General features: G+C 36.4%; 3 protein-coding genes across 5 annotated transcripts; 1 reads left to right on the top strand and 2 right to left on the bottom strand.

The window, feature by feature from the left end:
• Window positions 1-543: 543 nt before the first annotated feature.
• LOC6562971 (plasminogen activator inhibitor 1 RNA-binding protein) lies at window positions 544-3,150 on the bottom strand. The gene is made up of 2 exons (XM_001990786.2): window positions 2,595-3,150; window positions 544-1,411 (listed from the first exon to the last, which is right to left on the bottom strand). Exons 1-2 carry the CDS (start codon window positions 3,010-3,012, stop codon window positions 792-794), a joined length of 1,038 nt encoding a protein of 345 aa, XP_001990822.1. The 5' UTR covers window positions 3,013-3,150; the 3' UTR covers window positions 544-791.
• A 581-nt stretch (window positions 3,151-3,731) lies between these two features.
• LOC6562972 (nuclear export mediator factor NEMF homolog) lies at window positions 3,732-21,023 on the top strand. Of its 3 annotated transcripts, none has more exons than XM_032736881.2 (6): window positions 3,732-3,778; window positions 14,803-14,897; window positions 15,819-16,548; window positions 18,083-18,942; window positions 19,001-20,107; window positions 20,712-21,023. In XM_032736881.2, exons 2-6 carry the CDS (start codon window positions 14,842-14,844, stop codon window positions 20,908-20,910), a joined length of 2,952 nt encoding a protein of 983 aa, XP_032592772.1. In that variant the 5' UTR covers window positions 3,732-3,778; window positions 14,803-14,841; the 3' UTR covers window positions 20,911-21,023. The 3 variants fall into 3 exon arrangements, with proteins under 3 accessions (XP_032592772.1, XP_032592771.1, XP_001990823.1); XM_032736880.1 differs by lacking the exon at window positions 3,732-3,778 and adding an exon at window positions 11,982-12,024; XM_001990787.3 differs by lacking the exon at window positions 3,732-3,778 and adding an exon at window positions 12,382-12,475.
• Window positions 8,520-10,580, bottom strand: LOC116805391. The gene is made up of 3 exons (XM_043215763.1): window positions 10,462-10,580; window positions 9,692-9,767; window positions 8,520-9,633 (listed from the first exon to the last, which is right to left on the bottom strand). Exons 1-3 carry the CDS (start codon window positions 10,506-10,508, stop codon window positions 8,629-8,631), a joined length of 1,128 nt encoding a protein of 375 aa, XP_043071698.1. The 5' UTR covers window positions 10,509-10,580; the 3' UTR covers window positions 8,520-8,628.
• Window positions 21,024-21,128: the final 105 nt, after the last annotated feature.

Raw genomic sequence — 21,128 nt, 5'->3', positions numbered from 1 at the left:
GGACATCGCCAACAACCTACCAACCAAATTTGGTGACTGAAGCGTTAAAATTGTGGGAGATATGTGGTCTTATCTATTTGCGATTGTCGACCTTATCGATTTTCTAGTCCCCTGGCGGACTTAGCACTCCAATTTAAACATTTTGTTATATATAGACATATATATGTTTACACTACGTATAGTATTTGGTTGAACAAACCTCATTAGAAATAAATAAAATATAAGTCATGTTCCTTCATTTCTTCAATAGTCAATTTACATGTTCTTTTTTAGTCAGAAAGCTTTTTGCAGTTTTTTTTTTGTTTTGCTCGTATGGGGTATATCGTATATTTTGACTAATTTGACGGGGTTCAAAGGAATCGAAGCTATTATGAAAGGAACTATGACTATGATAATCGACACGGCTAGTGACACTGGTCAAGAATATATATATATATATAGTGTATATGTCTTATGGGGTCGTCGGGTAGGAAATTTTGTAGACTGTCCGTTAGAGTTGAGACAATATGTTATAGTGTTTGCAGATAGGGAGAAGAGAATAGATTTCAGTATTTAAATATAGTATATTTATTTCAACATTTTATACTATTTTCAATTGCGTATTTAAATGCGTAAATTCAGTACAAAATTCAAAAGTCATCCATATAATCCTAAGGACTTTGGTTGGCTAAGCACAACATGTTACATATATAAATGCCAAGCAGCGTGATTAACCCTCCTTAACATGAATTTCTTAAGATTATATGTTAAAATATTTAGGTGAAAATATCTGATCTGGCTGTAAAAGTGCCTTAGGCCAAAGTGGGAAATTGAATTTCATCATCGACTTTGAGTGTTTTCAATCCCGAACGATGTTTCTCTCCGAATTTATTATAGGAAGTCATCTTTTCAAATCCATTGTTGTTGTTGGGCGCCGTTTCCTGGCGATGATAGTGGTCACCGCGAGCCGGAGGACCACGCATCCCTTTGCGGAATCCCGATTTGCGACCATCATTGAAATTGAATTGGATATCGACAATGCGCTGCAGACGACCAACACGCTGCGGATACATTGAGGCGTCGAACTCGAGTTCTTCGTCATCATCTTCAGTGCCAATGCCCTTCTTTTTGCTCAATACGATCATCTTTTTCCATTCGGAGTTGTCTACACCTTCGCCGGCTTTTCGCAGATTGTAATTGGGCTTGGCGCGCTGATCCTTAAGAGCCTTCCATTCATCCAGAGTCATTTGCTTTGCCTCCTCATCTTCCACCAAATTATTTGTAGCTTCACCAGATTGCTCATTATTCGCAGACTCTTCTTTGTCTGTTCCAGGAACGGTGGCGCCCTCAGCCTTATGGTCCTCGATGTCCTGCTTGGCAGAGCCCCAGTTGTGTGCGCCAGCGCCATCACGTTTATCGATTGGTTTAATTCCTGCAAAAGCAAAAAAGAAAAAAGTTTATCAATGAGTCAATTCTAACCAAAACCATGTTTTAAATGCTCAACACATAAATTAAAATGCGTTTCCCCCATCAATGCAGCAAATGTTTCAAGATTCTGCATTTAAATACCCCATTATTTTTAATTTAATTTAATCTTTTTTTTTACATTTTGTATTTGTTTGTGTCGACTGTCATTAGTCGACATTAAATAAATAATAATAATAAAAAAAAAAACAATTTTACATATTAGCGTCGAACTCGAGATGGATTTTCGATATTTTTTCTGCAACTTTTGTCATGAATCAAGATCAATTCCGACTCTCATACATACTCTAAATAATAACGTTCACATTTCCCGAAAATCAAGCAACATTATTATTCAATTACAGGAGAGCGGAGTGAAGTTGGTACTTTTTTTTTTCGATTTTTGCATTCGAAGACCCTAAAAGGTATTTATACGAAATTAGTTCTAATTAAAAAATTAATAAAAATAAAATATTCAGATTTCCTTTCAATTTTGCATTCCAAAACCTATTTTCAGACCAAATAATGAATAATGCAATTCAGTCATCGAAAATAAAAACCTCCATTAAAAAAAAAAACAGAAATATTTCGCAGCGGAATCTGTAAACTTGGCTTAAATCAATAAATTCAAATGTAAATTTTGTATTACAATTCTCTTGTGCACAATCTAATCCCGCCAACTATTTTTTTTTTGTCAGCAAATAAAAGCCAGCCAAATAATTTGTAAACAAAGCACAAGTGTTTTCCTAATTTAAAAATACGACCTTTTGGTATTTTTTAGATAATTCTTTGGCTCTCAAGTGCGACGGTCATCATGCAAAATGGTTCCCTTTTCGAGTATTATTCGTGCTTGAACGTTCTCATAATCAGCCGAAGATGTGCACAAAAAAAGGGTACGAAAACGTGTTTCTCTCATAAGAAACAAAGCCTATGCCGAGTGAACAGCCTAAGTGCTTTTACAACACTTTCCTAAGTATCGAAATCGATGCATAAAATCAAAATTCTTCTTTGTGTAATATATAAGAAAAAAATAACATTTAAGATACTATTAAAATAAACCTTTTGCAACAACTTCAAATATCTTAGAAAACTGGAATCTTTCAATAATGTACTAAATATAAAATATATATACTAAATATTTATTTATTTACCTGTTTTATCAGAGCCAGATTGCCGGTCAAATTCCCGTTTTCCGAATTTTTCGTTGGCCCGAAAACGTGCTGGGAACTTGTTGTCGCGATCTTTGTATTGGCGTTGTGGAAGTTCAGTGTTGTATTCGGGTGCAAAGGAAGAATTATTCTGTGTCACATTAACGCGATTATTTCGTGGGCGCATTTCTTTGATGGTATTCGAAGCGCCATTTCGTTTATGGGCGGAATTCGCATTTGCTGTTTTGGTCTGAGCATTGTTCTTATTCTTATTATTGCTAACTGGGTTCGACTTGTTTTCCTTTTCGCTCTTTTTTACGCTCTGATCCGTTTTCTTTTTGTCGGGAAGAATTGGGGCACCACCACCTGCGTCATCGTCCATAAATAATAGTTCATAGCGATTATTGGCCGAACTCTCCATTTTGTCAAATAAATAAAATGAGAAACGTTGCCTTGAAGATGACAATCTTACAGAAAGATTAAATTTTCCTATCACACTTCACTTGAATCTGCCCAGCAACCAGTTCTCGAACTGGGTTTATTGAGCGGACTTCAGCAACAAGCATGTGCGTCAAGTTATCATCGGATTTTTCTTATCGACAAATATCGGAGCCAAGTTTCGTCGACGATTATTAATCGAAGTCGACTAACTGTTGCTTATATTCCAACAAATGTGCTATGTTAGTAAATTCTAATTGCAATGAATTGAATAGATGAAAAATTAAATACAATTTGGTCTCCACCAACTATTAATAATTTATTTATTTATGACGCAAATTTACGTTACATATTTTGAAATCACATTGAATTTTCTACAACAGTTTATTTTAAATGAAGTGCTATATTAAAATTGTGTCTGGATTTACACAAAAACTTTCGAAGCATATCCAGGAGATATTCCCATTTGATTTCATTGCATTTAGTATTTTTGTCATGTATTCAACAGATTAAGAACATCGACAATAAAGTCCATTTATCACTTATTATTTTGCGCAATAATTTTAACAGCTGTGATAAATGTTGCCGGTGCTTCAGATCGTTGGAAAAATCCCATACGTTCCATGTATGAAATGCCCATTACGGTTACTAGCTATTTCCACGTTCCAAAAATGAAACTCAATGTGGTGAGCTCGTCAGTGTTTCTCCGACGACAATTTCTAAAACAGTCCATTGTGTAATTATAAAAGGTGAGTCCAAAGTTCAAAATGGGCAAGGTAACCAATGGGCCAGCATTAGCGAATTCTTTGTTACCAAAACTTATCCGTAATATATAAGAGGCTAACTCAAGGATTTGCATAGGTTGAGATGGGATTGAAACTCCCCACTAGGGTATTATTGCTGCAAATTACACAAAGTCATGATCAGTAATTGAAAAAAAAATTGCCATGGTATACCAGCTGGTTGTCTTAAAAGCTGGTATACCATGGCTCAAATTAAGTCTTAAGGCCCATGAGTTCAAACTAAGAAAATAATGTTCATATTCATTAACCATTTGATACAGTTACAATTAAGATTCATATTCAGGAACCAAGGGAACTTCCTTGGGGTACCTGGAAAGTGACTTGAACAGTCTTAGAGGCTATTATAACTTGGGGTTTATATTTATTCAGAGTTTTGTATGTAATACAGAATATATGTCCGCTTCTTGCGACTTATACTACGCGATTCAAGCAACCAAATGCGACTGACTCTTACTTCATGTAAGTCGCTTAAACATACCATCGAAGAAGGTCTTGATCATAAGGAACTGACAATTACCGTTGCTCACCGGCAACAACAGATTAAGACTACAAGACGGGAATGCAAGACAAGCTGCGGTGTACACAGGCAAATACAGTTATTTTCAAAACTCCTTCAACGCAGTTTGTCTACTTCTTCTCAATGTAGTACTTATGACCCACAGTAACGCTGCCTGTTTCACCTTCACGATCAATTTCCATACCTAGGAAATGCTTCAATTGCCCGCCATCGACTACGCCGAACTCCTGTGATATGCGTTCCTTCAATTCAGATCTTCTTTGCTTGTGCTGGCCACAGAAAGATCGTCGACATATACGACTATCACATTCAGTTTGCTGGCTTCACGACGTATGTACAAACATGGCTCGCTGGGGCAGAGAGTGCAACCAATTCTAATTAGCACGGTGTTTCGTTTCTCCTTCCACTCACGGCCGCTCTGCTTAAAGCCGTACAGGGACTTCTTGAGTTTTAGAACTCGGTTAGGGAAATCTTGGTTAGCAAATCCCTCTGGTTGTCGCATATAAACCACATCTCGCAGCTCACTGCTGAGATAAGCAGAAGGCACGTCAATCTGATGCATATTCATACCATTTTCTACCGCTAGAGCAATAAGTAATCTGATTGTTGAATATCTGGCCACAGGGAGAACGTCTCATTGTAATTTACGCCATATTGTTGGGCGCATCCTTTTGCCACTAGTCGAGACTTCAAGCGTACTACTTTGCCATGTTCGTTACGCTTCACTGCAAATACCCATTTACAGCCAATTGCCTTCTCTCCCTTCGGTAGATCAATCAACTCCCAAGTTTTGTTTTCGTGTAGACTGTCCATCTCCTTCTGCATCGATGCCCTCCATTCACTGGCATGATCAGAACTCAAGGCTGCATTGACGCTAGCAGGTGCAGCTACGTCATCCGTTGTCATAACATTCAAAATGTTGCAGTGCTTTCGAGGGCGTCCTGACTGCCCGGTGCGTACTTTCTTTGGCCTTCCAGGACCTCTTTTGCCCGGTGCCTCGCTTGACTCGATTTCCTCGTCGTCACCAATGTCTCCATCTGTAGATATGGATATGGCACCTCGTCATCTCGTTCGGAATTTTCGCGATCCTCAATTTGATCATCAGTATGAAGACTTACAGGCTCATCTTCGGCATTCATCATGATCAGTGTAACATCATTATTACACAACGAGATTCTGTCCTTTACGCTGTCATCTGTCATTTCACATTCAAGAAATATCACATCTCTTGCTTCGATTACTTTTCGTGAATCGGGATTATACTTTCGGTATGCCTTAGCTGTTGCAGAGTAACCAACTAGTACTCTCATCTCACCTTTTGGTAGGAATTTCGTATTGTATTTTTTGTTAAGTACGATAGCCTTTGTACCGAAAGCTTTTAGGTGACGGTTTTTTTGCCTGACCATGACTCATATGGTGTCATATCCTCCAGCGTAGATGTCTCCGAGCGATTTCGCAGATAAGCCGCCGTATTTATAGCTTCTGCCCAGAAATCCTCCTTGAGACCAGCATGCAAAATCATACTTCGTGCCATTTCTACCAGCGTTCGATTCGATTTTCTCTTTGTGCTCTCTTAATTATATCTACGCCGTTCACTCTCTTCGAGTAACTTCATTTTTATCACACTTAGCGACGGCAACGTGTCACGAGTATCCATCCGACAAACTCGACAACAACAATATAGACTAACACTCTTCGTCCATTATAAAGCCGATCTCGCTTAGTCTTTCCACTAAGTCTGCAAACTTATGTATGTGCTCTGCCATACTACCCAACTCTACCAATCTTAGCTGTAACAACTGCTTTACCAAAGTTATTTCTTTCAGGGTGTTCCAGGAACTTGCTGATATTTGGCAATTCTTCACATTATTTATTTGGGATGCCTTTATGCAAAGCATTATGCTTGCCAGAGCCTTTTCGTCTCTTGCATCAAATATTGCCTTTTGCTCAGCACTGTCATTTTCGTTTTTCACGACACGACCGCACATAGCTCTGAACGACCCAGGCACTATAATTCTGGTCGTCCAACTTCTCGATCGAACTCATTGAGATATTCATTTTCTTTAACCACACAGTTATTACACTTGTCCAAAAAAGTCCAGAATGCTCTCATTCACCGTCTACAAGAAATCCTCAGAACAATTCATTGTATTTTCTACGAGCTGAATTGTCCGTGTTATAACTTGGGGTTTATATTTATTGAGAGTTTTGTATTTAATACAGAATATATGTCCGCTTCATGCGACTTATACTACGCGATACAAGCGACCAAAAGCGACTGACTCTTACTTCATGTAAGTCGCTTAAACATACCATCGAAGAAGGTCTTGATCATAAGGAACTGACAATTACCGTTGCTCGCCGGCAACAACAGATTAAGACTACAATACGGGAATGCAAGACAAGCTGCGATGTACATAGGCAAATACAGTTATTTCCAACAGAGGCAAATCCCTTAAAGTAAACTTTCTGTATTCTAAGAGTTAAGTGGATTAAGATTCAAAGGATTAAGTTATTTCGAAAACCAAAAAATTAATATTGTTAATTAAAACATTCGATTGAATCTTTGTGTGTCGATACATAAGCAGCTGTGTTTTGGCCATAAATAGAAGCCGTTCTTTCTCCATACATTTGCTATTTCGTTTACTTTGTGCATTTAGCAGCAATTTTGTGCGAGCGTTAAGTCTGAGCAGGACCACAACCACAGTCGCTTCCGATGATAGTGTGCATCAGCCTTAGATTCGGTTCGATCGTTACAAATCATCATACATCGCTAGACATCCTAAGCAAACGTTTTAAGAACAAGCGTTTTGTGTATCAATCGCATATCAAGGAAATTATTTCGAGAATTTTCGGGTACGGTCAACTTGCATATGCGTTCACTGGAATCATTGGGAAACTCGCAGGAAATTGTTGGAAATTGTTGGACGTGCTGCTATAAACGCTGGATATTTGGACTCAAGCATGATGGACGAAATATCCTCAGCTCCTATAAAAAAAACTAAACAGTCAAAACTCAAACACCAGTAAAATAGCCATTGTAGCCTTCCAAACTAATAATTCACCTTCATTTTGCAATTGTGCGGGTCACGCACGTTTGTAAATTTGTATCCCTATTTGCGACATAAGGAGGTTAAGATGGCTCTTTGCGCCAGCCTGCCAAGACATCGGCTAACTCGGCCCTCGTAGAGCGTCACATCTAGCATAGTTTTAGTGACTGGTTTTTGGGGCACTAGTATTCGCACTGAAGGTGGAAAAGGTGGACATTTTGCCTTTGGCCACATCTACTATTATGAATAGTCAGCCCGCCTTTGCTTTTTGCTGTGTGTTGGGCAGATCAGGCTCGTACTGGACTGCCGCTGTTGCGAGAGAATTGCCATAACTGGGTAGTCACAGGTGGTGGTTAATGTCTGCGACAAAATTCGTTGTTGACACCTGGAGTTTTTGACGAGGCACCCACACCCGCCCCAGAGCCTACCGATGAGGAGTTAGCTGATGGCAAAGCTGCGAAGAAATCCGACGATTCAAATGCATCAAATCCTAAAGAAGCGCTTTTGAACAATTCCGAGCACTTTACTGTCCAAATGCGGCGAGTAATAATTCTCGGCCGTTAGTTTCAATTTCAGAAAATCCTAGTGATCTAAATGTTGGCGACTCTCCAGCAGAAGCAGACCTAGCAAGGCTGAACTACAACCGTTTCGTAATGCGGACTAGCAAGAAGCCGTCAACAGATGTGCCTGCTGCCTGTTAAGGATTCTGTTGAAATAGTCTTCTATCGAGCCGAGTATGCTGGTATGCTTTCGCGCCCTGCGGGATAATATGAATAGCTTATTGTCAGTTGCAATTATATATGCACACTCTGTTAAGTCAAGTTTGACTTACCATTGTACAGCGCTGTTTCTCTCTCTCGATAAAGGGCGTTTGTTTAGCGGTGATTTTAAAACTTCTTATGAACAAAACCAAGTGTTGTGAATAAAAGGCAAACCGTTGCCCTCAATATATAATACTATTAAACATTACAATGTTCCTGAATTACCTTTAATTCAAAATAAAGCTATCAATAAGCGTCAACACTGTTAAATACTTTAACTCTCAACTTTGCATTCTATAGACACATCAATAATTTCATATTTACTTATCTTATTTACACAAAATCATATGTAAATCATATGGGAACTTAGGCTTTTAATTCCTATTTATTTATGCTTTATAATAATATCAAAGTTTCAAAAACATTTAACATGATTAACTTAGGATTCATTTTCGTGCGTGTCTTTTTTTATGTGGTTGGCGATGTTGAAATAGCTTCCGTATTTTCAACATCAATTCTTGCAATAACTAGTTTTTCAATAGAGCTTTCTCCGTAATGGGTACCATGATGATCAACAATATGCTTTGCCACGTTTGCTGAATTCAGTTGTACAAAATTGCATAAGGTGCATCGAAAAATATGAATAATCCCTTGATTCGAGCTGTATGAATAGATTGTTAAAGCACCTGTATCACAGCATTTTTTTGACCGCATTTGGTGAGCCATTATATCCTGGCAATACGGTCTTTTCAGTTTGCAATATTTACAGCAAAAAGCGTATTCACCCGTATGGGACGAAAAGTGGTTGTAGAAATTCGTAAAAACATCCGTTACACGAGTGTCGCAAAACGGACAAATTACCGTAAATTTGACAGCCTCAAAACTATCAATATCTCCACCATTTACCTCGTCAAGAGGTATATATGAGATGGTATTACGCAGACGTGTTAGAGTTTCTTCGCTCAAGCGAGAAACATAGGATTCCGTCCTATGCATATGTATAAAATGCCTTGTGATATTCAGCGGCTTAGAATTGCATATAATACAAATCTTTGTGTTTCGTTCCATCATTTTTGAGTCGGTGTTGCACACCCAGACAGTATCAATTTTGTTTCTTTTAGGTGGTGGTCGATAATTCACACTCTCAGGCGCATACTGATTATTTGATTTTACTAAAACGACATCTAGGAGTTCAGCACTATTTCCTTGAAGTCCCTCGGAATTATTTGTTATTTGCTCCACATTCGACGGCGTCAGTTTTTTTAATAACACAACTGGGCTCATATCTAGTTGATGTCCCAGACTTATATTTGGTAATTCTTTATCAATCGTCAAAATATCCCTTTTTGGATGGGATATTTCTGTTGTGCTTTCCATATTACAAGCAACGTCATCATCCTCATTTTCCGAACTGAGCAAATCTATTTGAATAACTTGATCGTTGAAGAGCTCATGAAGCCATCCTGGCAAAGGCTGTAAAAAGAGAGACATATTTATGAATTGTAGTCGAAATTAATATTTTTATACGCACCTTATTTTTCCGCAGCAGTTTTTTATATTGCATTATGAGGATTCTGTCAATTTGCTCAGCCATTTTTCTTTTTAACCTAAAAACAAAAATAAAATATTTCTAAGAATTTTATAAAAAGGATACAATATGAGCTTTTAGATTCTTTTAATTAACCTCGTATTTACTTTATTTTCCGATTTGTTTTTAATATAAGAAATCACAAAAAAACAGTGCTTACGCGGGCAGGTAGATTAAAGATATTAAACGAGCCAGATTGCGTTAGTCGAGAGTGCTCGACTAATCACATGTAGTGTTCCTAATGATATGTACTGTTCCAAATTAACATATTAGTTCTGCGCACGAAATTAGGGACATCAGCATCATAGTCTCAAGGAATGCACAGTATAAGTCATCTGAGCCGTTTTTATGTCTCTCTGCTCGGCTTGAGAAACAGATGAATGCTTCTTGAGCATCATCCCTATCCCTACATTTTACCCGATCTTACTACTAACAAAATCAAGGCTGCTTGTTTTATGCCACGATAGTACATACTTTGCACCCAGCACGTTACGCCTAATATACCTTCTTGTCGTACTACAATCTCGCTAGAGCGGAATATAAATATTCTTATTGTATCCTTTAATTACGGAATTTTTTAACTTTTTAATCAAATTGGAGAGGCAACATTTCCTGCCCAGTGCTTAATGAAACCCATGAGAGCTAAGGGTCCATTTCCAGCAAAAGAAATATGCTTGTAAAATTTAAGCTTGGACTCTAAGAGAAATGAGTACCTGTTCTCACCCATACGCGCAGGCTTATAAAAGGTTGGGATTTTCATTTACCCGCGATGTTGTCGCAGGAAAGTCAAGTGAAATAATGACCTGTGTTCGCTGCTGGACACGCCCGCAAAATTTTTGACTCAGTCTCAGAGACTCAGAAAAAAACCTGAATCACTTTTTTGACGATTTTCCGCCTCTATTGTATTGTCTGCTTAGTGATTATATGTAGTTATTTAAATGTAAAAATACCTTGCGTTTGATTCAATCCATTTAATAATTTGTTTTAATTTAATGTTTTTCTCTCCATTTTCTATTATATATTCAATAAATAAAATATATTTACTGAGATATGTAAGTTTGACCATTTCGTCATTATCCATATTGCCTATAAAATAAAGTAATAAGGAAATTAGAACAATTTATCTATAGTTAATTAATTACTTGTACATTTATTAAAACTACTATATGCTCATATATTATTATTATTATTTTTGAACAAGCCGAGCTAAATTATAGCTCTTCAATTACACTATACGAGGAATGTTGACAAGATTAGAATTCTTAAAAAATTCTAAGCTTCCGTTTTCGTTTCTTTCAACAATTTTTTAATGGTTGTGCTAAAGAAAAGCTTCTAAGACCGGAGATAGTGATTTATGTAAATAAACATCGATGTATCGAAATTAGAACTTAATGACGCATTAATATCCCTTGATTTGGTCAGCTCAATTCATCGGTGTTTTCCAAACAAAATACTATCAATTTTGAAAATTAAATAGGAATACCCGCGAAAACTTCGAAGAGACTTATCCACAATATTCGATATTTTTTTATTATATTTTTTATAATAATTAATACTTAAGTACAAAATTCACCATCATAACACCTTTTGAACCGTTGTTCGCGAATTGTGAGAGGACAAAATTAAAAACAACGATTATGTTTTGCGATTTGACATTGAGTTCTTGTTTGTGAACCGTTTTGCCATTTAGAATGTAGTTTGCTTAAAAATAATTGAGTCTTTATATTTACTTGCCCAAGTGAAAACAGAAGTAAAATGAAAATAAATTAATTCAGCCTCAATTTTCAATTTTAGAAATTGATTCGTTTGTTGGCACAACAAATTCAATCAGCATTAATAACTAGCAAAGTAGCTAAGATTGAATAAAAAAAAATTTTACCGATTTCACACGCGGCAAAAAATTCGCGCAAAGGATTTTTCACTTTGATCTCTTTAGGCACTGGAACTAGTTTTAACGAGCAGAGCAACGAGTATGATTCGCGTTTTATGTTTCTCATTCGAAATCTTTAAATATTAAAGACTATAATATACATATGTTAGAAGCGTTAGCTTTCCAATTATTGTTAAAAACAAAATTAAAAATAAATTCTAAGTAGCTTGAAATATCGCACAATAATATTCGATGCGATGTTAAAACATAGCTGTCACGCAAACTAATTTCATTTGACTATATATCGATATATATGTACATATATCGTTATTAATTTCGCAGCCCTGCCGGAATGTGCATAGAACATTTCTAATCGAAATAACAATAGTCGTGGAAGCACTATATAGTAAGTAGAGCATGTATTTATACACACACGTTTATTTTTTAGTGAGCAGTTAACAGATAAGTCAATTTCACCATGCTGTGTACATATGCATATACATATATGTGTGTGTGTCGGAGAACTGCAGGAGAAAAAAGTAAAAGCTTAGCCACCAAAACACTCAATTGTTGCCTTTATATTTCCACTGCACATTTGGTTGAAATGCAGTTCGAAAGTAATATTTTTGTTAGCCTGTTTCTTCCGAGCAAATCAAATGTTTTCTTAGTGTTGACCGAAGTGTCCATGTTATGACAAAACAAGAAGAATGAGTGCTAATTTTATGACTTCTTTTTTTTCTTCGTATTCATCAATTTAGCGTTCTTAAGACAACGTTCAGCGATTTCAACCAAAACGAAAACCAAAAGTTTTGACAATTTAAGCTGTTAAGCACGTGTTTTGACAACTACTGCAAATGGTTTGTTAAATATTTTTTTAGCAGATCCCGTTAAAATTGATCGTTTACGTTTTTTACAGCTGTTCGTCAATAGCCTTGACACATTGCAGGGTTGCTCGCAAGATTTCGCTGCTCTCGGTAATCAAGCCCTTTTTTCAGATTCAAGTGCACTTTTTTCTTGGCGATTATAATTATTTTTCTCCCATAATTTACTTTTTCCATTTCGATGCTCTTCCCTCTTTCATTTTGACTTATGGTGGTTTCTCGATAGCCGCCGGCGAAACAACACATGTATGAAGGCCATTCATAGTCTAGCGGCAGACCTGATACATTATACTAAAGTAAGGCTTAAAAAACTATCCATTTTGAATTTTGATACACAAATCGAGCAATTGCAATATGCATACTTCTTGATATTTACAAATTCGGAAGAGACATTCGACAGAAAAGAGGAATACTCAATTCTCCAATGGCAATATATCAAATTTGAAATACAATCAGCAATAACTATATGCATAAGGCTAATATGATAAGGATTTATCTTTTATATATATATGGGAAAGTATTGGACACTACCTCAGAGCCCTGACATAAATCCAATACCTGCATCTTCTAAAGAAAAAAGTTGCAAAAGGTAGTCCGAAATTCTCAATAAAGTAATGGAGAGATGGAGATTCAAGGGTCAAATATGCTCCTTACCTTTGCAATTTAATTTCATTCCCCCTGATGGGTTATTTCCTCTTTTTATCCGCTATTTCCTGCTGAAAAACTAAATTACGGACACTGTGCCATCTCGGGAATTGTAAAAACTTTGCAGTGGTCTTGAATGTATATCGGAGAGCTTAGATAAGTGCGAGAAGAAAGGAGATCCTAGAAATTTGTATTCTCCTGCTTAGAGTCGGACTGTGACATAGCGAGTGATGAACCGATTGCTCTCCTTCCTCTTGTTGAATGAATACCTATCAGCCAGTGTGCAGTGGTATTGGTAAAAAAAGTGTTTCTCCAAGACCTGCCGTGACACAATACTGTCTTGACTTCTGTTTTGGAGCACGTGGTCTAAAAATGTATATGCCGATCTCTGAATGAGATTACCAGCAAGTTACAAATTTGGTGACTATCTTTAGTTAAAGAGTATAAAAAGATTTTATTTGTATACAAAAAACGAAAAGTATTATTTAAAATGTACGTAAAAAAAGACCACTAAACGTATATATAACACATTACAAACGCTACTACAGTCCTTATTTTTTGCAAACCTTAGGTTAGGTTTGGCGGTGGTCGAATGGCCGAAACGTGTGATCATGAGTCAGGAGGTAAACATGCCATTTGCATTTATTCTCTAAGTGTGTTAGATTTGATAAGAAGTGACTTTGTAGGACGGTGCATCTTTTCCTCGGAAGTGCAAGAAACAGCGAAAATGTTCCGGAGATTCTTTTCGTCTCTACAGCTTCTATAGAAATCATTGAAAAGTGTTCGAAGCCTATTTGCATGAATATCCACTAACCAGTTTACTATTTAAATTGGACCAGGTTTGGCGTGCTATTCGAAAATAGTTGTCATTTAGGCATTTGTCATTTGACTTGAATCTATTCTTTTCTGTGATTTTAAGCTTGCAGGTAGTCAGAGGTATACATATAGCTTCCTGATCCGCGAGGAGGATAATAGAGTGCCTTTACTGGGTAGCTCATCAGCTTTGCAGCTGCCGTGTATATTCTGGTGCCCAGGCACCCACATTAGGCTAATAAAATTTTTGATTTGCTGATTTGCCATCTCGTGTAGAGATTTGCGACATCTTGTTGGGGATAACGAGTTCGAGGACATGGCGCTAAGAGATCGCCGCTTGGCTATATAATAATATAATATAATATAATATAATATAATATAATATAATATAATATAATATAATATATATATATATATATATATATATATATATATATATATATATATATATATATATATATATATATATATATATATATATATATATATATATATATATATATATAATATATTATATGATATTTACTTTACATGAACTAATTTCGGACATCTTTAGGCAATTAAGTGCTTCTTTGCAAGTATTACGGCATTAAAAAAAATAATATTTTATTTGCAAAAGAATGGAAAAATTTGTTTTTTTTTTCAATTTCAAGTTTGTAATTTGTGTGATCTATAAGGACGACATAATCTCACTCACTTGCCTCGTGCAAAATGCATAGAAATATAAAATTTTTATATTGTTATTTTTCTGTTATCTTTTTATACGCAGATACTGCAGATATAAGAAATATTATATTATTGTTTATTGTTATTATTATTTGAAGAAAATTTAATCTTTATTTTAGGTAAAAGAGACGACTGTGTAAATCAATCAACAATAAACCATGAAAACACGGTTTAATTCTTACGATATTATATGTGGTGTTGCCGAGCTTCAAAGGTACGTTAAATAGGTTGATTTAACTTGATTTTACAACATAAATTACAGTCTGTGCATTAAATTAGGCAGACAACTTTTCGTTGAAAGTTTTTGATAAAGTTGCAAAAAACAATCAGCTGAACCGACAATTACTTTGCAAAAATGTATATTTTTTGGTATTTCGCTATAAGTTAAAGATTTCCTTGCGGAGAATATATTTTTCAACAGATCTGTCAGTCCATCCGTCTGTAATAGCATAAATACTTGATATTTTGATTTTAAGTCATACGCAGATCAACCTTCTTTCGACTGATTGAAACATCTTCGATTTCTGATAATAAATATCACATTTTGAAAGATATAGCCTTCTAATATAACTAGTAATCAATTATCAAATATCAACAATTCGAAATTGCAATAAGATCGAGTAATAAACAGCTGTATACCTACAAACCACCTGAAATGGAGTGATAAAACAAATGTTTTTTTTTTTTCGCAATTTCTAACAAACTAGAGAGAAAGTTGCAGTTGGGCGCAATCGACTGAGAAATACTCTGATACCAATAAGTCATACCATCTGGTAACAGGTGCCTCAGAAGGCGGTTGGTGCAGTCAAGAAATTCCGGTCTTTGCAAGAGGTTCCTAGTAATTTATCCTCTAAATTTGCCTTTAAAATTGTGGTAGATATAGATTTTTGTGAATTTTGGCGGCGCGAGTGGAAGAGGCCGAAGAAAATATTAGAGGAGTCTCTTAGTAATCTTTCTTCCAATTTTGATAACTAAGCGCTAAGGGAGGGATTTGTGAAGGGTGTTACTTTTCATGGTGTTTCACTGGAAATTAGAGTACAACGAAGTTCGACTGTAAAGTTTTAATTTCTTAACAAGAGTTAATTTATTCAAATGAAATTAATGCATAACTAATTCTTTATAACTTTAATTATAGGCTTGTCGGCTTACGCGTAAATCAAATATATGACATTGACAACAAGACGTATCTATTCCGACTTCATGGAAGTGGAGCATCGGAGAAGGCGACATTGTTACTTGAGTCTGGCACTCGATTTCACACAACTGCCTTTGAGTGGCCCAAAAATGTAGCGCCGTCGGGCTTCAGCATGAAGCTAAGAAAACATTTGAAAAATAAGCGACTTCAGCATGTACGTCAACTGGGTGCGGACAGAATTGTTGATTTTCAGTTTGGCACTGGGGAAGCTGCTTATCATGTTCTGTTGGAGCTGTATGACCGTGGAAACGTCATTTTAACTGATTATGAGCAAACCATACTTTACATCCTGCGACCGCACACTGAAGGAGAAAGTGTTCGCTTTGCCATGCGTGAAAAATATCCAATTGACCGGGCAAAAGAGGGAAACTGTGAAACCATGTCTGAAGACGCAATGCGTCAAAGAATAGAGAATTCGAAAGGTGGTGAAAGTTTGAGGAGTATTTTAATGCCAATCTTAGACTGTGGCCCAGCTGTAATTGAACACGTCCTTGTCGAACACGGAATAGAAAATTGCATTGTGAATTCTGCTCCTGATGCTGACGAACCAGCGAAAGAAGAAATGACGAAGACACAAAATCCGAAAAAAAATAAGCGTAATCAAAAAACTTGTAAGACTAAGTTATTTGACTTGGTGACCGATCTGCAAAAACTAATGATGGCAATAAAGGTTTGTATTAATTAAATTTTAGTTATAGCATCATAATCGATCCACAAATTCTTAAAATTGGAAGGGTATATTACCGGTATCACTGCGCGAATGGCGAAAGATTCGCTAAATCATATATCATCCGCCAATCTTGGAGCTAAAGTTACCAAATATTAAAGGTAGATTATAAGGAACCTGCTCCGAAGACTGGTGAGGCTATTTTTGATCATACATTAATAGTTGTACTCTAATACCGAAGGAATTTAGGATATATTGGTTTTGTGCAGTGTCCGTTATTATGTCTGTCCGTCCGTCCGTCTGTATGAACGCAATAACACCCTTGGCGATGTTCTTCAAAAATCTGCATCCGCCGCCAGACCTCGCACTTTTGATATGGATATTACTGGTAGTTGCCTTTGAGAATCGATAAATGTTGTATAGCCACGCCCACACCTTCGACCATAATCGACAGTCGGTTTTTTTGATTTTCTACAAAACCGCATATCTCCCACAATTTTGAAGATAGATTCACCCCACGTAGAAGGTGACACTGGTAACCTCATTCAATGATCGGCATACACATTTTCAGACCACACCCACACCAGTCGCCCCCAGGAACATCGACCTGCAAATCTTAAATGCGCATATTTTCCACAATTTGTAGGCTAAAGTCGCCGAATTTTGAAAGTAGGTTGCCGGTAACGGCCCTAAGAGATCGATTAAAACACTTGATGGCCACGCTCACTCCGCCGAATGTAACTGAGAAACTATTCCAACATTTTTTTGGGCCACTCCCACTCCCGCAAAATTCACAAAAGTCTATATCTACCTGAATTTTAAAGGCAAACTTTGACGGTAGATCGCTAAAAATCTCCTTCCTCGGTATTTCTTGACAACACTCACATTTTTGTACTGTTTTTCTTACCTGATATCAGCTGGTAGTGCTTATGGTATAAAAGTATTTCGCAGCAACGTTCTCTCTTGTTTTTTAATGGTTGAGTGAATTAAATTTTATTATTCATGCGCCTATGTGGAATCTGAACACATTCAATTTCTGAACTTTTCTTTTGCAGAATGGTAAACTCAAAACATACTCCAGTATTCAATACTCTTATTAGTGGCAGATGCTGGGTTTCTTGTAATTATGTTATATTTTCAATCGGTATGAAACCATTTTTGTTTTTTACCCAATTGACCTCCAAGTTATCTTCAAAAACATTTGTAAACAGTTTTTAGAAACATTTCACTTATTGGTTAACTTTTACATTTAATGTTCACATATTATATACATTTTATATCCTTTGCGGATATCCGAATACCTTAAACTGAGTTTCCCAATCACATTTCATACTCATATATCCAAGAAGATAAACGGCAGAAGGCATTAACATTACATACAATATAATAAAATATTGCTAATTAATTAAGTATTATCATGTAAAAATCTAAATCTGAAATCTCCACCCATATATAACTTGCCGATAATAATTTCCGTCATATCATCTTGCAGTGTAGATAGTGCGGGACCAATACTAATACAGATTTTTATTTGCAGGACGCGCGTGATATAATAGAAATTGGACAAAGTGGTAACTCTAATGGCTATATAATTCAAGTTAAAGAAGAAAAACCATTGGATACTGAAAATACTGAACATTTTTATCGAAATGTTGAGTTCCATCCATACTTGTTTGTCCAGAATAAAGATCAGCCATTCAAAAAATATGAAACCTTTATGGAAGCAGTCGATGAATTTTTTTCAACACAAGAATCGCAAAAAATCGATATTAAAACGTTGCAGCAAGAGAGAGAAGCTCTCAAGAAGCTTTCTAATGTCAAAAATGATCACACAAAGCGATTGGACGAACTAAATAAATTACAAGATATTGATAAAAGGAAAGCCGAATTAATAACGTCTAATCAAAGTTTGGTGGATAAGGCCATTTTGGCAATTCAGTCAGCCATCGCCAGTCAATTGTCGTGGCCAGACATACAAGAGCTGGTAAAAGAGGCTCAAACAAATGGCGATGTTGTTGCCAGCTCAATAAAGCAATTAAAGTTAGAAATAAATCACATATCGTTACTCCTTACGGATCCATACGAGTGTAATGACGATGATTCGATTATAGTTGATGTCGATTTGGCATTATCCGCTTGGGCTAATGCTCGCCGATATTATGACCAAAAGCGTTCAGCGGCTCTAAAGGAAAAGAAAACCATCGACGCATCGCAGAAAGCACTGAAATCAGCTGAACGTAAAACACAACAAACTCTTAAAGAAGTGCGCACTATATCAAATATAGCCAAGGCACGCAAAGTCTTTTGGTTTGAAAAGTTTTATTGGTTTGTTAGTTCAGAGAACTATCTTGTCATTGGAGGGCGGGATGCGCAGCAGAATGAACTTATTGTTAAAAGGTAAATCCATTTTTTCCGTATATTTTCATTCCAATTTTTAATTTGTATTCCAAAACAGGTACATGCGGCCAAAAGATATATATGTTCATGCCGATATTCAAGGCGCATCAAGTGTTATAATTCGCAATGCAACGGGGGGGGATATTCCACCCAAAACATTGTTAGAAGCTGGCACAATGGCGATTTCATACAGCGTGGCATGGGACGCAAAAGTCGTCACAAATTCCTATTGGGTCTATAGTAACCAAGTTAGCAAAACGGCCCCGAGTGGAGAATATTTGGGTACGGGCAGTTTTATGATTCGTGGAAAGAAAAATTTTCTTCCATCGTGTCATCTGATAATGGGCCTTAGTTTGCTTTTCAAACTTGAAGAAGGCTTCGTCCAACGCCATGCAGGAGAACGGAAAATTAGAAATACAGACGATGTGGCTGATGAAGATGATAAAGCTCAGCAAGCAGAAATTACATATACGGAACTCGATGAAATAAGCGAATCTAACGAGGCAGATAATGTTTGTGCGAATGCAAATGCCTTTCCAGACACCGAAGTTAAGGTTGAACATGATACCGGCCGAATTACTGTCAAAACAGAGTTATTGCGTGAGGATTCAAAACCTAAAACTGTTGAAATTTCACAAGAAAATAATATAATAAACGAAGAGGAAACAGTCATAATAGAAGCAGGACCATCCCGCAAGAAGACTCAAACGACAAACAAAAAACGTAGAGAAGCTAAAGTACGTTCGGATAAAGCAGATATTGAGAGATCCCAAGCTAGCGTGACTGAAATGCTGGAGCCTATAAATGCTTCCAAAGTAAAACGAGGCCAGAAGGCAAAATTGAAGAAGATGAAATCAAAATACAGGGATCAAGACGAAGAGGAACGCAAAATGCGAATGCTGATTCTAAATTCTTCAGGAAAAGATAAAGTGATCACCAGTAATGACAACGAAGATGAGAAACCCAATACTCTAAAAGTAAATCCGGTCGAAACTTTGGACGCACCCATTGCCAAAAATCAAATTGAAATAGATGAAAACGACGATGCGCCCGTTATCGTTGACGCCGATTTGCTGGATACCCTCACTGGAGTGCCCCTTGATGATGATGAACTGTTATTTGCTATTCCAGTTGTTGCTCCTTATCAATCATTGCAGCAGTATAAGTAAGTATTAAATCAAGTCAAAACAAGTAAAAATCTATATAAACTACATGAGGTTATTTAGCGGAAATTCCAAATCAAGCCTATCAGAAAGTTGTCGAGCTGTTAAGTTGTTAAAAATTGAGGATTTCTGCAATGATTATGTTGGCGTATGTGGCAATCATCGGCTTTATTTGTATATTTTTGTTACTTTAATAAACTAGGAAAGATCAATAGTGTATTTATATATTGAGGACCAGGTTATGTCAGTATTCCGAGAAATAACGTTTTTGGCGATCTAGCCAGGAGAGGAGACAAGTTCACTTTTCTGGACTCGGGCCATGCGACGATTTATACAGAATCCAGTAAGAAACATAAAAAGGGAGTGAGAAACACTAACAAAGAAAATATTTACGATGTGATTTATTTATGAAGGGGGAAGGGAGAGGGTGTAAATTGTGGTAAACTCTTGTACATATGTAACTCTCATATAATGAACTTCAAACTTATTTTGAAATATCTATACTAGAAGGTTTTTCCCAAAATAATTGGGTTATTAATTACTGAAACACTGTCGATTATATTTTTTAATAGTTTTACTTAATTTTGTAACCTCAAATATTTTCAGGTTTAAGGTGAAGCTGACTCCCGGAACAGGAAAACGAGGAAAAGCTGCTAAACTGGCACTAAGTATTTTTTCAAAGGACAAAGCCTGTAATAATCGCGAAAAGGATTTACTTAAAAGCATAAAAGAAGAAGCTCTTGCAAGAAACATCCCTGGAAAAGTTAAAGTTTCGGCACCTCAATTACAGAAATTAAGAAAGTGAAAATAACTAGACCATAGTTCTTACATCTCAATTCAAAATTATATAAAACTTGTATATAACAGTTTATAGAAACAATTAAAACAATAAAATACGCCTTACTGTTGACACTTGAAGATTTTGAATGAAATTAATTGTGCTTACAAGGAAATAATCCAACTATCACTCTCTAGTGTCCAAGATCGTCTTTACCGGCCTAGGTTTATATGGCGCACCTGTTC

This window comes from Drosophila grimshawi, unplaced genomic scaffold (genome assembly GCF_018153295.1).
Source record: "Drosophila grimshawi isolate 15287-2541.00 unplaced genomic scaffold, ASM1815329v1 contig_59, whole genome shotgun sequence".
In the NCBI taxonomy this organism is placed as follows: Eukaryota; Metazoa; Arthropoda; class Insecta; order Diptera; family Drosophilidae; genus Drosophila; species Drosophila grimshawi.
This window is presented reverse-complemented; position numbering and strand designations above follow the sequence as displayed.